We start from the raw sequence: 22762 nt of genomic DNA on the forward strand, positions 1-22762 counted from the left end.
ATAAAAAATACAATAGATTTATTGAACTTACATGCTTAGTTGCACAGCAACGGGTCACTTCAATTACAATAACGGTGACCAGAATATAATAATATCGTCTGAATCTCTTTAGGTCTGATGTACTAATCGTTTCAAATCTGGCTTATGATTAAAATTAAAAAACACATCTACCCCACTACCAAACGCAGTTCTTTCGTCCTGCGCTGTAAGGACTGCTCGCCATTGTCCCAAGAGGGCCAAGGATGTAAATCTTTCGTCCAATGAATTCTTTTAAATGTTTTTGATGATTCAAGCATTCACACGGTTTTTTGCCATTTAAACTTCCTTAGAAATATTGTGCATAGCATTTTTTCTGCTACTAATTATCTTAGCGAAATTCGAACGACTAGCGTCGTTGTTTGACTGAAGCTAGGATGCGATTTCTCTTTTTGCTGATTAAGAATTTAGACTCTTGGAAGCGGTATTTGAAATCAATTAGGGGACGTTTAATTTATGCCCGAATCATCTTTAGAAGGAAAGAATCCTGTATTTTAAATATATCATGGTACACATCACCCTTCCCATCAATTAATGACGTCCTGTCATTAGTAACTGCTCATTAGGAGTGCTAGAAATTTTCTCTATTATTTTTTCTTATATTATTCTACATCCCTATCTAAAATTTACCGGACAAAGATTATTTATGTTTCTAGGTTAGCTACTATACTAAGGATTTTTTTTTCTACATCTAACACTGTTTACATTTATATTTACAATAAGGTTGGGGCTATTCTACCTTTACATAAGTTTTTTTGAATTCACTTTTTTTTTGTCTATGTGGCATGATACATTCTATCTACACTACATTAAATGAATAGCTTGACAACGCTACACATAACTATCTGGATATCTAACACTACATACAAAAACGATTTAAAACACACAACATTGTGTTTACCATTTTCACTGGTAACTTTAATATACCTTCAATATTGAGATTCTGCAATTATTAAAGTAAATAGGAATTAGCATATATATATTCACATATATTCATCAGCTTCGAGTCTTTATTGTACCCAATCCTTCTGTTGTAAATTATTGTCCTTCACTCTTTTTGTCTTGTCAAAAACTTTGAAGCATTTACGTTATGGTTTGTTCATGGAACAGTTCGAGCCTGGTTGTCTTTACACGACAAGTTTTCTCTAATAGTTACCTGGGAAATGAAGCTTTGTACGATAGGTCTTGGCGTTTTTCTTCTCAGCATATCATTTTTAGTATATTAGGAGCCAAATAAAGATTGTGTTCTCGTGTAAAATTGTTCATGTATGAGTTTTATAAAGTTGTTAGCTCAATGTTAGCGCCAATTAGTCTTTACGGTTATTCATCGGTTAATCACGGGATAATTGAAGTTTGGATTTGGAACGGGTTGTCATCATGCTATAGTGAACCTTTTAACATATTTTCCTTAAGTTCAACTTCAAACATCTTCAAATATCATTTAAATTCAAATATCGTTAAATATCGTTTATCTTGTACTAAACGATGATGTTCTCAGAATTAAACTTCAAATTGTCTCTAACTTCAGCTTCAAATATCTTCAAATGTCTTTAAATATCATTCAACTCCAAATATCGTTAAATATCGTTTATCGTGTGCCGATCGATGGGGCTTTTAGAATTAAACTCCAAATTGTCTCTAACTTCGGCTTCAAATATCTTCAAATTTAAATATTATTTAACTTCAATTGTCGTTAAACATCGTTTAGCTGCAAATATCATCACTATACTGTCAAATTATTCTGGGGTCCATAGTGAGTATCAAAGGCGATATCTACGTATTTATATCTTGTACTGACCGATTGGTTTCTCAGCATTTATGTGATTGTTTAGTTCGTTAAAGTACTTGATACTGAGGTTCAAATATAGTGTTACCTGATACGTAATATGGTTCATGGTCGAAGAAACAACGATCAAGGGTAACTGTTGTTCTCGTAGACGAAGTTGGGATGAAAATTGCCAGGAGTTATGCTGAGTACTCTTCGTTGGTTGAGATATGATGAAAATAGATGCTACTGGGTCGTATCTGTACTGGGCGGCTCATTTTAATGATCAATAACCAATGTGTCCATTTACTTCCTGTAATAAAAATAGCAAGGCAGAATCACACGTTCTTTAAAGTAAATACTCATACAATAATTCAAGCATTAATTGGGTTAAAACAACATTGTTTCCATTGGGAAATTCAATACATAGAATTTTCTTATAAAATATTAATTCTTTAGCTATAAGTATGGCCTCTTATTATACTTTCTAATATACGCTACTACATACACTTTATTTTAACTTTTTTTAGCACTCAGTTAATTTCACAATAGATTTAAAATAATCATTTAAACAGAGTTTATGCTACATGGTTAATTTTTGAGGTCTAATTTTACAACTTATTTCATGCCTGCATTGTTCACGCACGTCCGTGCTGTTTAAGAAACGTATGTGCAGTATCATAACCACACGGTTTTACGCAAACGATACTACAATGGGGGAACAAGACATAACAAGGACGAGTGGAGACCTCTCTACCCACTCGTTTTCTAATATCTTCCCTATTTCTTGGCTTAGACGTTCTCATTGGGTTCCGGGTTTAACGGCTGAAATGCAGAGGTTCTTAGTCTCAGGATTTTTTCCGTAATTGCAAGTCAACATTGGTGCCTCATATTCGACTTTCGAATAAGGTAATTAGATGCAGGGTTCCAAGCTTGCCCGCGTAGATTCCAGTTGATGATTGGCAAAGAATATAAGCGTAATGAAGAACTGACATCAATATCTTTTTAGAAGGCTATTGTTTAAGCAAATCCTTCAGAACTAAATAAAAAAAATATGATATATTTATATCATATAAAATAAAATAATTATAATCTGCACTAAGATGAAATATTTCATATAATTAGACACTTCTTTACTGGTATTTTTTTCCTTTGTATAATATCCATCTTGGATAGGACATGAGTCGATTTTTATATGAAACTACATTGTAAACCTGAGTTATTATAGTTAAGATATAAAGTGACAGACTTTCAAAAATATGTCACAAAAATTAGAGCACAAGATATGCCATAGTTAAACCTATGAAATTAAGGGAAATTTTTGTCACTGAACGATAGAACGGTGATCTCTCTGCTACTGTGTGTGTCATAGATATAAACAAGTGATATCAAATTTTTTTCCAAAAACCTAAAGACATAATGGCCTTTGTTTCTCTTTGAAACCAATGTTTAACACGGAGCTGTAGGATAGCATACGTCATAGATATAATATAATGAAATTAAAAAGCTTTTCTCTCTTTTTTTTGCCTCGGAGCTATAAGAAAGTAAACTCTCTGTTTCTCTTTCAAAGCATTCTGATACAAAAAACGAAAACTTAGCTCACTGAAGTTTCTATTCAACCTTTAAGTATTGTGTTGACTGGCCCTGATTGGCGTAAAAATACAAATTTTTTAAACTTGAAGGATTGAGAAATATCACGTCTCACGATCGTGTAAAAAAAAATTAAAGAAATATCAAAATGACCTTTTTTTCCTAGCCACGCATACCAAAAGACCAGGTCAAACCCCAGTTGTCGGTTTCAGTGGACCACTAGCTTACTAACGTTGGTTATTTTCTGTGATTGTCAACGTTTTGACATCACTTGTATTTTTTTTTCATTAATATTGACTTGGTTAACTTTACTTGCACACTGTTAAATTTATTATGGTGTTAAATTGGTTATCTTTGAAATTTGTCTTTACTTTAGTTAGGGATATTTCCATCTGTCAGGTTTTTTAACCGTTCTACCTGACTGTGTCGTTATTTTCTCCTCTGTTTCTTGTGGTTTTTTCTTTTTCGGTTTTTATAACGAAATAAGGTCAAACTTATTGTATTGTTTTTTCCAAAATTCTTGCCCTTTTAATATTGTTTGTTTCCCGTGTGCGGCTGCTGAGGTCGTTCTTGATTTCCCTATTTTTTTAGCTACTATATGGTCTGATTTGCCGTCAGACTCTTCTGAACTGGTTTCCGACGAATCCGGATTAGAACTTTTAGAGGTGGCACTTTTTGACGTATCACCTGCCCTTCCTTCGTAAATTTCTACTCCTCTGGACGTAGAAGGTTTATTCCCTAGGTCCTCGTCTTGAGTCTTCAACTCGGGAGATTTGAAAGATTCTTGAGAGCTTTGGGAGGAATCAAAAGTTTTTGCGGGGTTCCTCCATTGTTTGAAGGCCATGTCTTCAGGGGGATGGGGAATTCTTTGCACAAAGGTTTCCCTCCATGAAGTCCACTTTTTAGGTTCGACCTTGGACACAGTTATATCATGATGTTGACCTTGCTGGTCATCCTTGGTAGTTTTATTCTTGGGCAATGTACTTTGACTCTTTTTTATGGGGAAATTAATTAAATCCATAGCTTCTCGCAGGTTTGTTTTAATTAAATCTTTGAGAGGAGTTTTCTTTACAGCAATGCCGGGGGTTTCTACAGCTCTGTTTAATTCTTCCTGCAATGACAGGGGCCTTTCAATCGGTGTTGCAGGGGAAACTATATCGTCTGGAAATCTTTTGGGAGGACATGGGGTCGAAATTCTATCGGAGAAAAATTAGGTTTTTGGAGATATTGTATAATCTAAATCTCCTGCACTCGCCGATGAATAACTTTTTGGACTTTTTGGCGTTCTTATTCTTACTGGTGTTAGGGATTTTTCTCTGGAATAACTAGATTTTCCATAGCTAAAAATTCTTCAAAATTTTGTTCATCACTGTCATTCTCGAAATAGTCTTGCTTGAAATTAAAGGGTTTTAGCTCTGCCAATCTTGATTTAGGGGGTTCATTTTCCGAATCTGACGAATCAGTAGAGGAGGGCTGTGATACCCATCTCTCTGGAAATTTGGCTCTTTTTATTCGGCTAACATGCGCCTTGTAAATTCTTCCACTATCGGGCTTTTCAATTTTAAAGGAATATTCATTATAGTACTTTTTGACTATTCTGTACGGTCCAGAATATTTGTTTGAAAGTTTTTTTCCTTCCGTTTTTGCCTCTTTCTTTACGTAAACGAAGTATCCTACTTTGAAATTTATATTCCCCCTTAACTTTGGGTTGGTTTCTAAGTTTTTGGTTTATTTTACATTTTTCCAGCTCTTGCCTAACTATTTTATAAGTTTTCTTCATCTTATTTATGAATTCTTGTTTTTAATCTTTTGAGCCGTTATAACATTGCCAAGACTCAATAATCTCTTCAAATGGGACTCTGAAATCACGACCAAAATTTATATAAAATTTAGTTTGGCTGATTTTTTCTTACAGATCCGAGTTTATTAATGGAGGTAAATAATGTCAGAATGTATTACCGTCGCTCCTATTGTCTTTTTTATAAATACTTAGTACGTTTTAAAATATTTTATGTCTGTATTTTATTTTAACATTAGCTTGTTGGTGGTAAGGTGCTGTCACCATTTTCTCTATATCAAGAAAACTTATTAAGTCGTTTGTTACTTTCGAAACAAAATTGCTCCCGTTTTCGCTGAAAATTTTATTAGGAATGCCAAATTGTAAAAATAATTTTGCTAATGCCTTACTTGTGGCATGAAAACCTTGATTTTTTAAAGCTTTTGCAAAAGTAAATCCGGAAAAATGATCTATAACCGAAAGAATACAAGTATGGCCTCTGCTAGAAACAGGTAGGCCTCCACTTGTCCCGTAGAGATCAAAGAATAGACTCTTGAAGGAGTAGTTTGCTACCGGGATCCGTCACATTGGAGGAGTGGAGTAAGCTACGGGTATTTTTCTCAACTAACACGCTTTGCATGAACTTACCAATTTTTCAAGTTTTGCCAGTACAGATTGTGCGTGAAAATATTGTTTCAATTTATCGAACGTTTTAATTAACGCTAGATTTCCACCTGTCTCTGAATGAAAATATTCAAATGCAGTCCTATCAAGTTTTGTGGTAATACAGGTATTATTGAGGTTTGGTTTCTGTTTGTCTCGGCGGTCACAATTCTACACAGTATTTCTTCATCAAGATCATAGTAAAAATTATCTATCTCTTTTCTAAGAGTTTTGAATTTATCCGGTAACGCATCATCATTCACAAAATAATCAATTAGTGCTACACACATTTCGTCCTTTTTTGCTTTCTTTTTATATTTTCCAAAGACAAGGGACAATAGTTAATATTATTTTCTTTTACTCCGTCTTTGGCTTTGTTTTTCTTGTATTCATGTTTGATCTTAGCTATTATGCCGTCAACTTCATTTTCTTCATCTGCCGATGGAATATTTTCTGGGTATCTACTTACAAAGTCACAAGCTGCGTTTTGTTTTCCCTTTAAATGTTCAAATTCGTGATCTAGGTCTTGAATTTTCATAATCCATCTAGCTAGAATGCTCGTGGGGTTTTTAAATGTGCGCAGGTACTGCAAGCTTTTATGGTCTGATCGTAGTATAAATTTTCTACCAATTAAATAATGTCTAAATTTGTCCAAGTGGTAGATAATAGATAATAATTCTAAGTTTGTGGCGGAATAACTACTTTCGCCTTTTGATAAAGTTTTACTCGAATAGCATATAGCTTTTTCTATTTGTTTTTGTTTAGGCGTTCCCTCAAGAGGATTGGGGTTTTCTACCGGGATTATTTGCGAAAGAATTGCGCCAATGCCTTTTGAAGTCGCATCAGTTGTAACTAAAAATACTCCGTTTTCGAAATCAGGGAGTGTTAATATTGGTTCAGTAGTGAGTGCCTTTTTGAAACGGTTTAGGGACGTTTGAGCTTCCTGGGTCTAGGTAACATTATGGGAGTGCTCTTTAGTTAATTCGGTGAGGGGTTTCGCAATTTGGGCGTAATTGTGTACGAATTTTCTAAAATAGCCAATAAGTCCTAAAATTCCCCTTAATTATTTCGCAGTTCTGGGGAGCTTGAGCTTTTCAACATATTTTATTTTATCAGGGTCTGGGGATATCTCTTACTGGGTTACTACTACTCCTAAAAATTTAATTTTAGGTTGAAATAAATTTACTTTCTCAGGCCGGCATTTTAAATTGCCTTGTCTGAACTTCTCGAACACCTTAGCTAACGTTGCTAAGTGTTGTTCAGTGTTTTCCCCCACGCATATAATATCATCAACAAAGTGAATTATATTCTTTAATCCTCTTAACAGGTGCAATAGAGGTCTACATAGCGCGCTTGAACTTGTTTTCAGTCCAAATGGTACTCTTAAGCAATCATATGAACCACATTCGGATGCTGAAAATGCAGTTTTATGGACATCCTTTTCGGCTATTTTCACTTGGTGGTAGCCTTGGGTGAGGTCCAAAGAGGTAAAAATTTTGTTTTTGCTTGAAATTGAGTCAAGAATTTCGTCTATTCTTGGTAGAGGAAATTTATCGCTAACTACTTGTTTGTTGAGAGCCTTATAATCTACTAAGAGTCTAAGATCTCCATTCTTTTTGGTACTAAGATCACTCGTGCACTATACGGACTTATACTTGGGCGTATAATTTCGTTTTTTCTAATTAATGGATTTTATTTTTTAACCATTCTTTGTGCTTATAAGGCACACGATATGGCTGTTTTGATACGGGATTACCAGTCGTTAAAATTGAATGTTCATAAAAATGTATCAGCCCGATGTCATCTTAAGATGCAGAGAATAAATCCTTAAAATTCCATAATAATTCACATAATTTTTTCTTAAGTTCCATATCCCTAATATGATCCATATTAAATTTGTTTAAAAATTGCGATTTAGTTAAAGGATATTTGTCATTTGAAGTTTTAATACCGTTAACTAGGTTTCTTTTAGAATTTTCTCATGTATTTAAATCATTTTCCGTTAAAACCTGGATTTGAACTAAACACGTCCCATTTTTAATTGTAATTGTATCATTTTCGTGATTATTAGTTACCCAAATAAAGCCTTCTCCTTTGTCATGAGATATAATCTGTTCCTCGCATAACAGATTTTCAGGTATTTTAGCCTGTTTCGCAAACCATATTTCTGATTTACTAGTCACTGGTTCGATCTTATGTGATATCTGCATTTTTTGGATCGTTTTGTGAGGGACTTTTGTTTCCCTTATCGTGAATTCGTAATATGCCTTTTTATTCTCATTGTTTATTAGAATCATAATGGCGCTTTACTACGCCATTGCGGTATCTTGCGGTGTCCCGTTGGGTTTTACTATGTTTTCCACAATTCCACTATTTTCTTAATTTCATTTGACCTGTACTGTCGCATATCTCCAATTTTTATTTTCGCAGATTCAATACTGTTATTATTTAAATTTACTTAATTTCTGCAATGTCTCTCAGGGTAATTGAACAAATTTCTAATTATGCCATGTCTTTGCGAGACATGAGGTTCATAATAATTCGACATTATACCGCTAGAAATTTTGTTTACTGTTATGTTGTCTTCGTAACCTCTGTTACGATTTCTTAAGGTAGAAATGTCTTCCCCTACTTTAGCTGGGTAGACAAGCCTCTCGTTGGCTACGTCTAATAGTATTCTATTAGACCTTAGAAAATTTGCTCCTATAATAGCTTCATATGGGAAATTATCACATATAATAAAATTTGTCATGAATGTTCTATTGTCTCTTTTTAAGTTTAGCCAAATTGACCCTTTTGCATTTAATTTATGACCTGTCACGCTTGTTAAATTGGGATTATTAGGTTTCCTCTGTCGTTTAATGTGCGGAGGCAAGATATTAAATACGCCTGAGTTTATTATGTTTACAGTAGCTCCGCTGTCAACTAAGGCCGTAAAGTATACGTTTTCTATACAAAAATCATTAAATATAGGTAACTTGTTAATAACATCACTACAAGACGGCACTAATATTGTCTTGGACCTATTAAATATTCCTGGCACCCTCTGGGTCCAATTTATATTTCTGAGGTGCCTCACACGTTTCCCTGGGGATTTATTTCATGTGTTTGTGCCCGTAATAGATATTCTGATGTATTAGGTTACGTAGGCATATTTAATTGATTTACGTCTGTCTGTCTTCTCCAAGTATTATCATGGTAACGTAGAGGTCTCGTGTCAGTGCCGTTTGCTGGCACTGACTGCCAGTGCCGTTGGCTTGTAAAATTTTCATTTCTCATGGGCAAATTTTCATGATTTCTATATTGCATTCTTGCATTATATTGGCCTTGGTGAGTATTTGGGTTTTCAAACCGGTAATTAATTTGTCTGTTGGGGGGAGGGCTATACAAATTTGGTTGGTACGCATTATAAGGTACTGATTGGTGCAATCCCCCCTGGCTATAGCCTATTGCACGACCCGTGCTAAAATTTGTTCTTCTGAACAAATGGTTACCGTAATTTTGCGTATTACCGACAGCAATTCTTGGTATAGGATTGTTGATATAGTGGCACTCTCTCGCGATATGGCCAACACGATTACAATTATAGCACCTTATTGTTGTTGGGTTATTTCCGTAATTAGCTTGTTTAATAGGCTGAAAACATACTGTTTTCTGCCTAGCGGGTTCTGGCGTTTTATTTTTTTGTGCCACTGGGGAATTATCCCTTGAAAAGATATTGGGGGATGCCTGATCGCCCTTGAAAATTAGGTTCGCGTTTGAATCGCCTAGGCTATTTATTTTTGCTTTACTATGATTAGCAACCATTGTATCAACTTCGATTAGTCGCTCTACCTCTTGGACTGCAAGAGCTTGGTAGAGCAACGTCTGAATATTCTTGGATATTATTAATCTATATAGTTTTTGGAGTACCCCTTGCAAAAAGGTATTTAGTATGACTTTTTCATACAGTTGCCCAGAACCACTTCCATATTTTGCTTCTACATAAATGCGTATATTATCCAGGTATTCTCGTATATTCTGTGAAAAATCAAAGTTCACTACTCCGTGTTTTAATTTATTTATTGAACTGGTTTCTATAAATCTCTCTTTGAATGCTTTTAACAAGTCGTCAACCGTATTTATTGGAAAGTTGGCGTTATTGCCTCTGTTCTGTTCGATCTGTTTTAGAAAAGTTAAGGCCTGGCCTTTTAATCGTAGTAGAAGCATGTCTTTTAACACTCCAACGTCTGTTTTTGTTAGTTGTACAAACTGGGTCAATTGGATATTAAATTCGTCAATATCTGACTGACCATTGTACTCTGGTATAGATTTTGCTATTTCTATATTTTTCGCGACGAACTTCTGCACTATTAATAAATCGTTCAGTTCTTCCATTTTTTTTGAATCAATTGAAAAGAAATTTATTTTTACTTAATCTATTTTGGGGGATACTACTATCTCATATGAGATATAAGGGTTTTCCTATCGTAGCTTAGCGGCAATAGGCCTAACACTTTTCTTATATGTCTGAGTCGTTCCCAATAATTAAATTCAAATTACAAAGTTTCATAGCCTAATTAGTTCGCAAGTTTTTCTCCAATTTCCGACTCGCGCCATTTGAACCATTGAAGAAACTATATTTGGTATGGGTGGTGATATAAAAATTAGTATTTTAATCAAACGTACTCTTATTAGTCAAAGATAAAACCTGGCTTTCTCAATAAATCAGATGAGAATGGCCTAGGTTTATTTCCCTATTGTTATTCCTTATAATTGAACCGGATGCTGTAATTCCTCCAATACACGTATTAATCGAATTGTATTTTAATGCTGATTTTGAATATCTTTGAATTATTTCATTTAATTTAATCCATCAAAAGTTATGAGGAATTAAGAATCATTGAACTATAAGTTTTGACGTCTCAGAGCTTTGTTTCCACAGCACGATCAGGTCTGATTTAAGAGATACGAATTCTTATAGGCTAACAGGGGTTAGAAACATTTTTCTAAGCTGTGTCGATAACGACTTTTGGTGTTTGTAGGGATGAAAAAATGTGGCCTCTTCTTTCTCGAGCTATCTGGAGGTCAGATTCCTTTGGGAGCATTTACCTTGGAGACTTACGAACTAATTACCTGTTATTAGACTAGACGCAGACATATAAATGAAATAAACACAGATAAAAAAGACAATAGATTTATTGAACTTACATGCTTAGTTGCACAGCAACGGGTCACTTCAATGGCAATAACGGTGACCAGAATATAATAATTTCGTCTGAATCGCTCTAGGTCTTATGTACTAATTGTTTCAAATCTGACTTATGATTAAAATTAAAAAACATATCTAACCCCCTATCAAGCGCAGTTCTTTCGTCCTACGCTGTAAGGACTACTCGCCCTTGGCCCAAAAGGACCAAGAATGTAAATCTTTCGTCCAATGAGTTCTTTTATATGTTTTCGATGATTCGAGCATTCACACGGTTTTTTGCCATTTAAAATTCCTTAGAAATATTGTGCATAACATTTTTTCTACTACTAATTATCTTAGCGAAATTCGAACGACTAGCGTCGTTGTTTGACTGAAGCTAGGATGCGATTTCTCTTTTTGCTGATTAAGAATTTAGACTCTTGGAAGCGGTATTTGAACTCAATTAGGGGACGTTTAATTTCTGCCCGAATCATCTTTAGAAGGAAAGAATCCTGTATTTTAAATATATCATGGTACAAAGTCAAGTAAGTCAAGTCAAGTCGAAGTGAGCATACTCGGTTAATGTACATGCTGTTATTGATGTTAATGCGGTTACTGCTTGGGTGCACTTTTTTTGTATTTACCAACGATCAAATTTGGCATTCTTTCCTTGTGATAATTTTCTTTTAAATATCTTATCTTATTTACTAAAGCAGTAATTTTTAAGTCTCGTCCGAAACACATTTAGTTTGGAGACAAAATCTTGGATAGTAAGTGCTAAAATAAAATAGAAAAAAAATGATGATCTCAAGGTAAAGTAAATAAGGAAATGCGTTTCGAAAAACGCAGAAGCTATTATTCTGATCCAGTGTTAACTCTAAGCAACCATTGACCGTCTGAGCAACCGTCCCAGATGCCTGCAATGGGAAAGAGAGTGAAAAGTTTAAAACATCTTGGAACAAAGAAAGTTACGCAATTGATTTGACCCGAGCCAGTTCTTTCACTCTCATGACTACCCTGGGAGCTAGAGAACTTTTCAAGCATCCCATTTGCATAAAAGGTATTCTCTTAGTAGTGAATATGAAAGACAAATGGGAAAGCAGATTATTTTAATGCAATTCTTCGCATAACAAATATAAATGACTTTCTCCTATCAGTCTAAGCATAGATAATCTATTTTTTTTTTTACTCCAACTACTGAGTCGCTTCTCTACCCTGAGTCTATACTCCATATTCTACAACTGGTGAAACTTTTGTATTAAATATAAACATTTTTAGGTTTTTAGTTCCCACTATCCTTGGGTTTTTCAAAATTGCAGACATACCCACTTTACCTCTATTTATTACTATATCAATTCCTAAAAAAAGGATATCTCACCGGTTGAAGAGCTTTGAAAGTTTTGGTTAAAATTCAGATTGGTGCTAGCTAAATCTTTGCATTAGTAAAAATCTCATGATAAATATGATAATTGATAACATAATTGATAATTGATAAAATATGATAACATGAGAGTTGTGGGGGTAGGCATTATATACTTTTTGGCCTAGAATGCTGTCGAGCCAAAACTCTTTTACAGCCAATCAATTTAGAATATAAACCAATGATTAATTTTACCTCAAAGTTTCAAACGTTGCAAAATGGAGCAATTCTGCAATATTTTGGCTCTTCTGTTATTGCATATATATTTCATGCATAACATTAAGACTAGATTCAAATGCTTACCTGCCTGCAAGTGTCGAGAGGGCATAAATTGTAAAAAAATTTGGAAAGCTCCCTTTTAAAGCCTAAGAATGATGACCCTCAAGTAACCTTTTTATATATTGTACCTCCTCCCACCCGGTAAATATTTCGACAGGTGCACTTTTTTCAGGTATGAACATCATTCTTGAATCATTGTTATGTGAAAACCAAAAGTGAAAGTAACTATATAGCTAATTCAGAGGCATAAGTAGCGTTTTCAATGCCTGAAGAAAATGCCGGTTTTTGAAGCTTCTCTCACTATTACTACCAGAATATTAGTTAAAAAAAAGCTCATCTTACCCCACCCCCCCCCCCCCCGTTAGCTATACCTCTGAGTTGGTCTTTCTCCTCGTTACCTCACATAGCCTAATCCAACTTATAAGTTGCTAATTTTGGTTACTTTTTTTTAACATCCATTTTCCCTCTTATTTTTGCACCCTGAACGCTAAAAATTTCCCAAATTCATTCTTTACTCTAGCAATTTTTCTATGCTACTCAAATAATTTATAGTAAATTTACCTTGCGATTTGCTATCCTGTTCCGTCATAATCTTTGCTGTGTTCCTTTTGACAAAGCTCAACAATCCTTATAAACTGGGACAAAAATTTAACTGTTTTCTTATCTGGTTCAATTTGAATCAAATCTTTGTTTTGTGCTGATTATTTACATACTCCAGTCTAACTCTTATTTGAATGCATAGTTATTTTTTATTGTTTAAGCAATCTTAAATTTTGTAACGAGGTGTTTTTATTTACATAATCGAAAAGCCTAGTTATCATCCGCAGAAAATTCATCTATCAAGACGGTTAAGCAGGGAAGGTATTTCACTGTAGATGCTGTGATCTAGGAATCGACTTATTTATATTCATGCCAGGCCGACCTAAAAGATGAGTTTGCAATTTATGTTTTGATTGCTACAAATTTTGCAGGTAATGGGATTTCCCCTTCCGAAATAACACCACTGAACGTTACTATACTTAATTCCCAGTAATTATTATAATTATGCAAAGTTCTAGAATTTCTTGTAATGCTTGTAAGGTAAAAAGATAATAGAAAAAGGATAAATTAAAGAAAGTCTGAATTAAAGTCGTGCCCCCAGTGGAGTACCCCGATTGTTTTTATCTTCAGCAGAAATTCTTCATACTATTCTGAAATTGAATCCGACTGAAAACCTCCAAATGCAACTTCCTATGCTACCCATGTGCCCTTTCAACTTTCCATGCGGGCCTTTCCATACAACCGTCGGTAAATTAATAACAGATCTACTGGTAAAGGATTGGGCAGTTCCTATATCTCTTGTCAAACATTCAGATTGTCATAATAGATAGCGACCCTCACACTGGCCTTATACAGGTTTTACTTAGTCGGCCCCTGTTTTACTCTAAAGACTTCAACTATTCAAACGGTTTAAAAAAATAAAATCTGTTGTAAGTTTTAGGCTCAAATCCAAATAGGCTACCCGTCCATTTTATTCCCCTCCAACTCCCCCTTGGAATATTTGACCCCTATCCCATAAACGAGAGAGATAGCTAACTTTCTCAATCTGAATAAGCTTTATCCTGAGGGAGTGCCCAACACTCCTACCTATGTTCAGTAAACACATGGATCTAATCTTTATTTTTACGAGCAGAATCTTTTTCTGGGGAGCGGGGAGCTGTTGTCCCTTTCCATGTCCGAATTTTAAGCTTAGCCCAAATATATTTTTCTAAGTGGATGAAGGCTAGGAAATAAAGATTCCCTGCATATTGATCTGAAGGAACTTAAATCTGTAAGTTTGAGCCCGAAAAATGGAATTTTTGTGGCATCGGGTAGCCCACCCCCTCCCGCGAATAAATCCGCTAAAATTCTATTATACCCACCCCTTTTAATTTGTGTATAACTTTTAGTTTACTTTCCAGTGTCCTAAACAAAAAAGAAGAGTAAAGATCTAGCAGTAAAATCCGATCAAAAGGGTGCATTTGACAATCTTGTCCTTTGACCTAACGTAAATCAATATTCAAACAAACCACGTATTCATTTTATTACTTGGTAATAAAAATCAAAGCCTTAGATAAAAATTGCATGTTCGTCATAATTTACACACATGATTATGCTGAAATACAATATTTTAAAACCAGTTACTGAGGTCATACTTTCAGGAAACAAAACAAAGTCTCAGGTATCATCAACAGGTAATGTTAGAACCAACAGACATTACCTAAAAAAAACGGAGCTACTAGCCCTCAGTCCCCAACCCTTACTATTGATAAGGGCAACTCGTTAGTTGTGCTCTTCTGATGACTCGATGAGTAATTCAAAATAAAACTAGCTAATTTTACATTTTTTTTTTTCAAACTGGTCGCTGTAACCGGACAGTATGCAAGGAGCAGTCCTTGTCAGTTGACCGCCAAATGCATTTTGTCCAAAAACCCAGCCTTTACCAAAGCTTTCTTAAAATTAAGCATTCCCCCAGACAGACGATCGAAGACACGGCTTTATATACTATTTCTCCCATGGAATATTGAGAGAAGGATATTAGAACTACAACTAATAGTTCAAGTGTCCTTATTATATAGCAGAAAGTTGTTTTTTTCCCTCGTATAATGCCACATTTTACAACTCTATCGTGCATGACAACAATTGTGCCTCGGCTATTACCAGAATCTTTTCCTTCCGCTTTGGTTTTAGAAAAATAGCCTCCTTGTTGCCCAATACATTTTAAAAGGAAAAACCTTTTTTGGTATTTTCGTTGAAAAATATCTTTTATGGCATTTTAGATGTGAGAATTGGAAAAAGAACAAATTTCCCTCCTCTAGGTTCAAAAAATACCTTTTTCCTCCCATGCATTTTATTAAATGGAGAACTTTGGGAGGGCAATCCTCCTCAGACATAGAACAATTTTCTGGTAATTTTGACTTTTAATTAACTTTCTTACTTTTCATTTTCAATAGAAATTTTTTATTTGTATTTTTTACTTTTACTACCATTTCAAGGGATATCCTCCAAATGAGGGGGACTACCACCATGCAACAAAGTTTGAAGAATCCGCCTTGAGAAGTGTGGATTAAACTGTCCCATAAATAGTTTTTCATGTTTCGGCCCCCTTCTATTAAACATTTGGGGCGTTGGATTTTCAGGGATAATTACAATCCTCGAATACAAGCCCCCCCCCCTCTCTCCAAAAAACAGTAAAGACTCACCTTAGAAACTGTTTTACAGCCACCATACAAAGAAAACAATAATAATGTCACTGATTTTCAGGGGATACAACCTCCTCCCTACATTTATCCCTTATATACATGGAGGCACGCATATAAAGAGCGACAAATAAGTTGTCAAATTAATTTGATGCACGTGATGACTTCCAAAACAGCGGTAAATGCTCCAATTTCTAATTAAAAAGAAAAAAACAGACATAGAGACATCTAAGGGTTCTACAAGAGATGTCACTAATACGTACACCACTTCCCCACCCCCAACCCCCAAAAAAAGAGAAAATAGGGGTATGTTCGTGGACCATACGTAGCTGTGTTGGCCTCAGGCCAACACAGCTACGGCTTGGCGCTGCGGTGAGTTGTTAATAGTAGTAGTATGTTACTACCGCTCGCCCTCCAAAAAAACATTTAATTCAAATAACCAGGTTTCTCTAGTTTGACTTTTAATTTAACCTCTATAAAAAAATCTTTTGTTTTTATAGATTGCAAATGGAATAGCAGAAAACAGTGTTATTTTTGGTGCAATTTCTCCTTTTACGTAAAAATGGCAATGAAACGAGATATTTACATTTGAATAAGCCCTCTTTTAGCACTCAATGCCTAGATTGACAGACTATACTGATAAACCAAGAAAACGAAGAAAAAGAAACAAAATAAAATCCTACTGTTTTTGCTAAGACCTTCGCTCTGTCGTCCTAAATATAAAAAAAAGAGAAAAAAGAAACGTAATTAAAAGTCTAAAGGGCAATGCAGAAATACAATCTTTAACAACCAAAATAAAAGAGAAGCCATTTTTGAAGTAATGGTTCAAAGGCAACAAGATAAAAAACGATGCTATTATTTGACGTAAAATTAGAATCTTCAGATAAATTTATAGTTATCAAGGGTTTAAATTTTAGGGCTTCAGCTACTATTGGATAGTGTGATTAGCTGCCCCGTTTATTTGCTTAACAAAACTGTGAGATTTCCAGTCCAATCAGTCTACTATGACGACCTGGGGATTTAATATCCAGCTAAGTGTTTCGAGTCCCATGGACAAGGCCACATCCAGGAGGATGGGGTACTGGGTTTAGTCCCCCTCACTACCCCCCCCCCCCCCAAAAAAATACGAATCATAAGAAATCAAAAAAAGGGTATATAAAAAAAATATATGGTGTGTTTTTTAAGGTTTTTTTTAGAAGTTTCTGACAAGTTAGTAGAGATGGGGGTGCTACTCGTGACATGACCACGTGGTCATGTCAGCATTTTTAATACTGTCAGTACACCAAATAAGGGCATAGCCTCCCTAGGGAGACAGAGTTCGTAATGAGGTCAATGACCTCTTTTTCCAAGATCGAGTTATTTGATGTTTCTCTGTGTAATAACTCCGGGGTGAAGGTTGCACCTGCGCATTGAATTCTAACGGGACCAATGTTATTGATCTAGGACTCGAAGTGGAAGTGAAGTTCCGAGAAATTGATTGCGTAATCGAAGGGGAAGTGAATTTCCGAGAAATTGATTGTGTAATCGAAGGGGAAATTGTTGATTCACGAAGGGGAAGTGAATTTCCGAGAACTTGATTGCGTAATCGAGGGGAAGTGAATTTCCGAGAAATTGATTGCGTAATCGAAGGTCAATCGATCTGTTGTTGTTTGGCCACGTGCGAATGACATGAGGGATGATTTACATAATCGATGGGGGAATTATTGATTCACGAAGGGGGGGGAATTAAGAAACAAACATGGCTTGATTGTTGTTTGGCTAGCCTAACCTGAGAACTTGATTTACAGAATCGCTAGGGGAAATTATTGAGTCACGAAGGGGAGAATTAGGACACATTAAGGCTTCTCTAATCTGTGAGTTACATAATAACTAGGGGAAATTAGTGATTAACGAAGGTGAAATTAAGAAACAAACATGGCTTCATTGTTGTTTGGTTAGCTTAACCTGAGAAATTGATTTACATAATCGGCGGGGAAATTGTTGATTCACGAAGAGGGAATTAAGAAACATTAAGGCTTCTTTAATCTTTAGGCCTGAGGGATTTATTTATTATTGTTGTTTTTGAACAAGTGCATGCCATAAACCACGTGGTGCTGTCACGAGTCAGAACACCTGTGCTGTCGACCTCAATTCACCTATCGTGAATCAATAATTCCCCTTAGAAACAACAAATTAATTTCCCTTTTCTTGACAGATCAATCAATCAATGACATCATCTGTCAGACTTTAAAAATTTTCGCCTAGAAACATTTATCCAGGAATAGATCCAGGTCATTAATGTCTTTGCCTCGGGAACAGTTCTACTGGTCGAACTCCAAAGGATATTAATAACCAAAGGCCATGGAAACAATTAGGCAAGAAACATCTTAGCGATGAATTGTTTTAGCGTGCGAGAAGGTTTCCTATTAATTTGAAACGCGTTAGCACAGAGATGCCAATAACAAAGGAACACGCTGAATTTGCGTTTAGGGATTATTTGGGCGAAACCGTTTTAGACAGGTAATGGAACTATTTCGGCGAAACAGATAGAGACATTTTAAAAGAATATTTTTGAAGAGATTTTAGACGAGAATTTAATGGTGAAACTCTGTGGTCGTTATAATACACAAGTTTCATTTGAACAGTGTTGTGAGGTCCTCTAACCCAACCCCAAAGGGTTCCAATCCTCATACCCCAACCCCGAAGGAAGCCCCCGGTCCGCAAAGGTCCCCCAAGCTCCCAAAGGACCACCGGCCCCCCCCAAGGCCCACCCCAGACCCGCAACGGCCATCCCCGGGCCCCCCAAAGGCCCAGCGAGCTCCCAAAGGCCCAACGGGGTCCCAAAGGCCATCCACCGGTCCCCAAATGTCACCCAGACACCCAAAGGCCCTCCCTGTGCCCCAAAGGCCCTCCCTGTGCCCCAAAGGCCCTCCCCCGGCCCCCTCCTCCTCCTCCCACCTCCTCCTCCTCCTCATCCCTCCTCCTCCTCCTCCTCCCTCCTCCTCCTCCTCCCACCTCCTTCCTCCTCCTCCTCCCTCCTCCTTCTACCTCCTCCTCCCACCTCTTCCTTCCTCCTTCCTCCTCCTCCTCCCCTCCCCTCCCCCCATTCCCTCATCATTTTTTATACTTTTTTGTGCATTGAGACACAGAACGACCCCCTGCCCCCGGCCCCTCCCCCTCCAAAGGTCTGATTTTTTCAAAGTTCATTTTGAATTTCTTTCATTGAAATGCAAGAGTTGGAATATTTCAGTAGTGTTTGGTTGTGGTTTACCTTGTCACAGTTACATTTTCTTGATTTTTCAAAGTTCATTTTGAATTTCTTTCGTTGAAATGCAAGAGTTGGAATATTTCAGTAGTGTGATGTTGTAGTTTACCATGTCACAGTTACATTCCCTAAATTTTTCAAAGTTCATTTTGAATTTCTTTCTTTGAAATGCAAGAGTTGGAATATTTCACTAGTGTGATGTTGTAGTTTAACCTGTCACAGTTACATTCCCTAAATTTTTGATAGTCCATTTTGAATATATTTCTATGTAATGAAAGATTTTTAATAATTAAGTATATGGATTGTTATTTTTAAAAATAATCTGAAAAAAATTAGGTTATTTACTTTTTTCATTTTTAATTTATTTATTTTATATTAAAGAGTTGGAATATTTAAGTAGTTTTATTTTGTTGTTTACCATGTCAAAGTTACATTCCCTTAATTTTTCAAACTTCATTTTGAATTTCTTTCATTGAAATGCAAGAGTTGGAATATTTCACTAGTGTGATGTTGTAGTTTACCATGTCACAGTTACATTCCCTTAATTTTTGATAGTTCATTTTGAATTTCTTTCGTTGAAATGCAAGAGTTGGAATATTTCATTAGTCTTTTGTTGAGGTTTACCATGTCACAGTTACATTAACTTTATATTTCAAATTTCATTATTTATTTATTTCATTGTAATTCAAGAGTTGGAATATTTCAGTAGTGTTTGGTAGTGGTTTACCTTGTCACAGTTACATTTTCTTGATTTTTCAAAGTTCATTTTTAATTTATATATTTTAATTTAAAGAGTTGGACTATTTATTTAGTGTTTGGTTGGGGTTTACATTGTCACAGTTACATTCACTTAATTTTTCAAAGTTCATTTTGAATTTCTTTCGATGAAATTCAATAGTTGCAATATTTCACTAGTGTTTGGTTGTGGCTTACCATGTTAAAGTTACATTCCATTAATTTTTCAAAGTTCATTTTGAATTTCTTTCATTGAAATGCTAGAGTTGGAATATTTCACTAGTGTTTGGTTGCGGTTCACCTTGTCACAGTTACATTTTCTTGATTTTTCAAAGTTCATTTTGAATTTCTTTCATTGAAATGCAAGAGTTGGAATATTTCAGAAGTGTTTGGTTGTGGTTTCCATTGTCACAGTTACATTGCCTTAATTTTTCAAATTTCATTTGAATTTATTTCTTTGAAATGCAAGAGTTGGAATATTTCAGTAGTGTTTGATGGTGGTTTACCTTGTCACAGTTACATTCCATTAATTTTTCAAAGTTCATATTGAATTTCTTTCGTTGAAATGCATGAGTTGGAATATTTCAGTAGTGTTTGGGTGTGGTTTACCATGTCACATTTACATTTTAGTGAGTTTTCAAAGTTTATTTTGAATTTCTTTAATTGAGATGCAAGAGTTGGAATATTTCACTAGTGTTTGGTTGTGGTTTACCATGTCACAGTTACATTTTCCTGATTTTTCAAAGTTCATTTTGAATTTCTTTCATTGAAATGCAAGAGTTGGAATATTTCAGTAGTGTTTGGTTGTGGTTTACCTTGTCACAGTTACATTCACTTTATTTTTCATAGTTCATTTTGAATTTCTTAAATTGAAATGCAAGAGTTGGAATATTTCAGTAGTGTTTGGTTGTGGTTTACCTTGTAAAAGTTACATTTTCTTGATTTTTCAAAGTTCTTTTTTAATTTATTTCATTGAAATGCAATAGTTGGAATATTTCAGTAGTGTTTGGTTGTGGTTTACCTTGTCACAGTTACATTTTCTTGATTTTTCAAAGTTCATTTTGAATTTCATTCTCTTAAATGCAAGAGTTGGATTATTTCAGTAGTGTTTGGTTGTGGTTTACCTTGTCATAGCTACATTTTCATGATTTTTCAAAGTTCATTTTGAATTTCTTTCGTTGAAATGCAAGAGTTGAAATATTTCAGTAGTGTTTGGTTGTGGTTTACCTTGTCACAGTTACATTTTCATGATTATTCAAAGTTCATTTTGAATTTCTTTCGTTGAAATGCAAGAGTTGGAATATTTCAGTAGTGTTTGTTTGTGGTTTACCTTATCATAGTTACATTTTCTTGATTTTTCAAAGTTCATTTTGAATTTCTTTCGTTGAAATGCAAGAGATGGAATATTTCAGTAGAGTTTGTTTGTGGTTTAACTTGTCACAGTTACATTTTCTTGATTTTTCAAAGTTCATTTTGAATTTCTTTCGTCGAAATGCAAGAGTTGGAATATTTCAGTAGCGTTTGGTTGTGGTTTACCTTGTCAAAGTTACATTTTCTTGATTTTTCAATGTTCATTTTGAATTTCTTTCGTTAAAATGCAAGAGTTGGAATATTTCAGTAGTGTTTGGTTGTGGTTTACCTTGTCACAGTTACATTTTCTTGATTTTTCAAAGTTCAATTTGAATTTCTTTCGTTGAAAAGCAAGAGCTGGAATATTTCAGTAGTGTTTGCTTGTGGGTTACCTTGTCACAGTTACATTTTCTTGATTTTTCAAAGTTCATTTGAATTTCTTTCGTTGAAATGCAAGAGTTGGAATATTTAAGTAGTGTTTGCTTGTGGTTTACCTTGTCACAGTTACATTTTCTTGATTTTTCAAAGTTCATTTTGAATTTATTTCATTGAAATACAAGAGTTGGAATATTTCAGAAGTGTTTGGGTGTGGTTTCCATTGTCACAGTTACATTTTCTTGATTTTTCAAAGTTCATTTTGAATTTCTTTCTTTGAAATACATGATTTTGTATATTTCAGTAGTTTGTTATTTTAGTTTAACCTGTCACAGTTACATTTTCTTGATTTTTCATAGTTTATTTGAATTTCTGTCGTTGAAATGCAATAGTTGGATTATTTCAGTAGTGTTTGGTCGTGGTTTACCTTGTCACAGTTACAGTTTCTTGATTTTTCAAAGTTCATTTTGAATTTCTGTCGTTGAAATGCAATAGTTGGACTATTTTAGTAGTGTTTGGTCGTGGTTTACCTTGTCACAGTTACATTTTCTTGATTTTTAAAAGATCATTTAGAATTTCTTTCTTTGAAATGCAAGAGTTGTAATATTTCAGTAGTGTTTGGTCGTGGTTTACCTTGTCAAAGTTAAATTTTCTTGATTTTTTAAAGTTCATTTGAATTTCTTTCGTTGAAATGCAAGAGTTGGAATATTTCAGTAGTGTTTGGTTGTGGTTTACCTTGTCACATTTACATTTTATTGATTTTTCAAAGTTCTTTATGTATTTATTTCTTTGAAATGAAAGAGTTGGAATATTTCATTAGTGTTTGACTGTGGTTTACCTTGTCAAAGTTACATTTTCGTGAATTTTCAAAGTTCATTTTGAATTTCTTTCATTGAAATGCAAGAGTTGGAATATTTCAGTAGTGTTTGGTTGTGGTTTACCTTGTAACAGTTACATTTTCTTGATTTTTAACAGTTCAATTTAATTTTCTGTCTTTTAATTGAAATATTTTGAATTTGTCAGTAGTGTATGGTTATGGTATAACTTGTCACAGTTAAATTTTCTTGATTTTTCAATGTTCATTTTGAATTTCTTTCGTTGAAATGCAAGAGTTGGAAGCAATACGCACCTTCAACGAAG

The 22762-nt window shown here is 34.8% G+C and overlaps 2 protein-coding genes across 3 annotated transcripts in view; both read right to left on the reverse strand.

Annotated features, from left to right (window-relative positions):
• LOC148952625 (uncharacterized) overlaps window positions 1-13311 on the reverse strand; it is a 184708-nt gene extending 171397 nt beyond the window's left edge. Inside the window, exon 1 of the mRNA XM_089088644.1 lies at window positions 13262-13311. Coding sequence (XP_088944770.1) covers window positions 13262-13289 — 28 coding nt within the window. The 5' untranslated portion in view covers window positions 13290-13311. The remainder of the gene's footprint in view (window positions 1-13261) is intronic.
• LOC148952624 (major facilitator superfamily domain-containing protein 6-A-like) overlaps window positions 1-22762 on the reverse strand; it is a 747865-nt gene that overhangs the window by 176894 nt on the left and 548209 nt on the right. The window lies entirely within an intron of this gene.

This window comes from Artemia sp. Qi Xiang Cuo, chromosome 5 (assembly GCF_049724085.1).
Source record: "Artemia sp. Qi Xiang Cuo chromosome 5, ASM4972408v1, whole genome shotgun sequence".
NCBI classification, from domain to species: Eukaryota; Metazoa; Arthropoda; class Branchiopoda; order Anostraca; family Artemiidae; genus Artemia; species Artemia sp. Qi Xiang Cuo.